General features: G+C 37.8%; 1 protein-coding gene across 1 annotated transcript; it reads left to right on the forward strand.

The window, feature by feature from the left end:
- The first annotated feature begins 914 nt into the window (after positions 1–914).
- Positions 915–1901, forward strand: LOC123641775 (olfactory receptor 4A5-like). Its single transcript, XM_045556714.1, has one exon. The coding sequence runs from the start codon at positions 915–917 to the stop codon at positions 1899–1901; it is 987 nt and encodes a 328-aa protein (XP_045412670.1).
- Positions 1902–2294: the final 393 nt, after the last annotated feature.

Here is a 2294-nt window from a genome sequence, read left to right on the forward strand (position 1 = left end):
ATAAAAATCTGAAGAATAAAAGAAATCAGGAGAATACAATAAAGTAGGGAGGCCCTAATAGTATCATAGACAGTTTGACTGAAAAAGATTCTGAGATTGTCTAGTTCAATACCATTATTTTCCAATGAGCAAACTGAGACTTGTAATTACATTTAGAAAATTACTCAATCACATGTCTTCTTACATTGAGCTTGGAATTTTCCCTCGAGTATAATTCCCTTTTGGAATCTGGACACTGAAGTTCTATTTTTGAGCACTCTTGGTACCTAAACAGAATTATAAATAAACCCCTGTCCTACTGTTCTTTACCTCTCTTTTCAGTGCCTATTTTCTCTTCCTTCACACAGTGGCATGACATAGTATTGTGTGAGATATTTTGGAAGACTTTTCTATTAATATGTTTGGTGCTACACAGATCATATTGTAAAGATGCCATGACTGCTATAAATTCAAGGGACTGACCCTATGCCAATTTATTTATTTAGAGTTTATTGCTACCGCCAGACAGTATGTTTCCTGAGAGCTGGAACACTTTCTCTGTTTGTAGCTGATGTCTGTGCCAAGTAGTAACATATTTTACATAAGGAGTTATTAAATGTGTGAATGACTGTTGGGGCCTTATTCTTCTTTATAGAATATCCAGTAAGACTTAGAGATAGAACCTTTCATCTGTAGGAGCAAAACAAATTCATCTGAGGAAAACTAATATTATTAATGGCAGGTGTATTGACCTTCAGAAGAGGAACTAAATAGATACTTTCTAAACGTATCTTGTAAGTAGGCCACTGTTGAAGGTATGATGATGAATATGTGCTCCAGAACATCGTGGGTGTGTTCATAGTCCTGTCACAATTTCATTACAGGTGTTGGTCTCCTGAATTCTCAGCTCTGATACAAGCCCTACAGAAGAGTAAATGGGAGAGAGTAACAATGTGACCGAATTTGTCCTCCTGGGTCTCACTCAGGATCCTCATGGGCAAAAAGCATTATTTGTAATGTTTTTACTCACATACGTTGTGACGATGGTGGGCAACCTGCTCGTCACGGTGACTGTTATCAGCAGCCCCTCCTTGGGCTCCCCAATGTACTTCTTCCTGGGCTCTCTGTCACTCATTGATGTTGCTTATTCTACTTCCATTTCACCCAAATTGCTTGTAGACCTACTCCGTGATAAAAAGAAGATTTCCTTCCTAGGATGCATGGGCCAGCTCTTTATAGAACACTTGTTTGGTGGAGCTGAGGTCTTCCTTCTGGTGGCAATGGCCTATGATCGCTATGTGGCCATCTGTAAGCCTCTGCACTATTTGACCATCATGAATCGACGGTTTTGCATCCTTCTGTTGGTGGTGGCCTGGGTTGCAGGTTTTGTGCACTCTACGGTCCAAATTGTCTTTGTGTACAGTCTCCCCTTCTGTGGCCCCAATGTCATCGACCACTTCTTCTGTGACATGTACCCATTATTGGAACTTGCGTGCACTGACACCTACTTTATAGGTCTGACTGTGGTTGCCAATGGTGGAGTCAGCTGCATAGTTGTCTTTACCCTTCTACTTATCTCCTATGGAGTCATTCTAAGCTCCCTTAAAAGTTACAGTCAGGAAGGGAGGCGTAAAGCCCTGTCTACCTGTAGCTCCCACATCACCGTGGTTGTCTTCTTTTTTGTCCCCTGTATTTTCATGTATGCTAGACCTGTCTCCAACTTTCCTATTGATAAACTCATAACTGTATTTTATACAGTTTTCACTCCCATGTTGAATCCTTTAATATATAGCTTGAGAAATTCAGAGATGAAAAATGCTATGGAAAAACTCTTGTGTAAAAAGCTAACTGTAGATAGAATAAGAATTTCTTCCACACTGAACGTGTTTATTTCCAGTTCTAAGACAACAAATATACAGTAAATTCTAAGGATGGATTATGTAGTTCTTTCAATGGATTCTCTAGAAATGTTTCTCTTTATTCAAAGTCACCAATAAAGTGAAATAAATTATGTTTTGAGATTAGAATCAATCTAATCGAGAAGTTCTGCAGGGTGAATAAAAGGCACTGGTATCCTATTACAAGTAATAATAAAACTAAGCGCATCTTGTAACTTTATTTTTATTAGTTTATATTGAAATGGGACTTAGAAGAAAGTGGTTTATTCTTTTCAAAGGAGAAAAACAGGTTGTTTTTGAAAATTTACTATCACTCACATTCATGTGAAAGCAATTTAATTAATCCTTAGAACAAATTTCTAAGGCCAAAAGATTAGATTTTGTGTTTTAATGTTCATTAATTTATCAGCAAAGCGG

This window comes from Lemur catta, chromosome 7, assembly GCF_020740605.2.
Source record: "Lemur catta isolate mLemCat1 chromosome 7, mLemCat1.pri, whole genome shotgun sequence".
NCBI classification, from domain to species: Eukaryota; Metazoa; Chordata; class Mammalia; order Primates; family Lemuridae; genus Lemur; species Lemur catta.

Coding starts and splice junctions, on each gene's coding strand:
- LOC123641775 (XM_045556714.1), top strand. CDS start 915: ATGGGAGAGAGTAACAATGTGACCGAATTTGTCCTCCTGGGTCTCACT.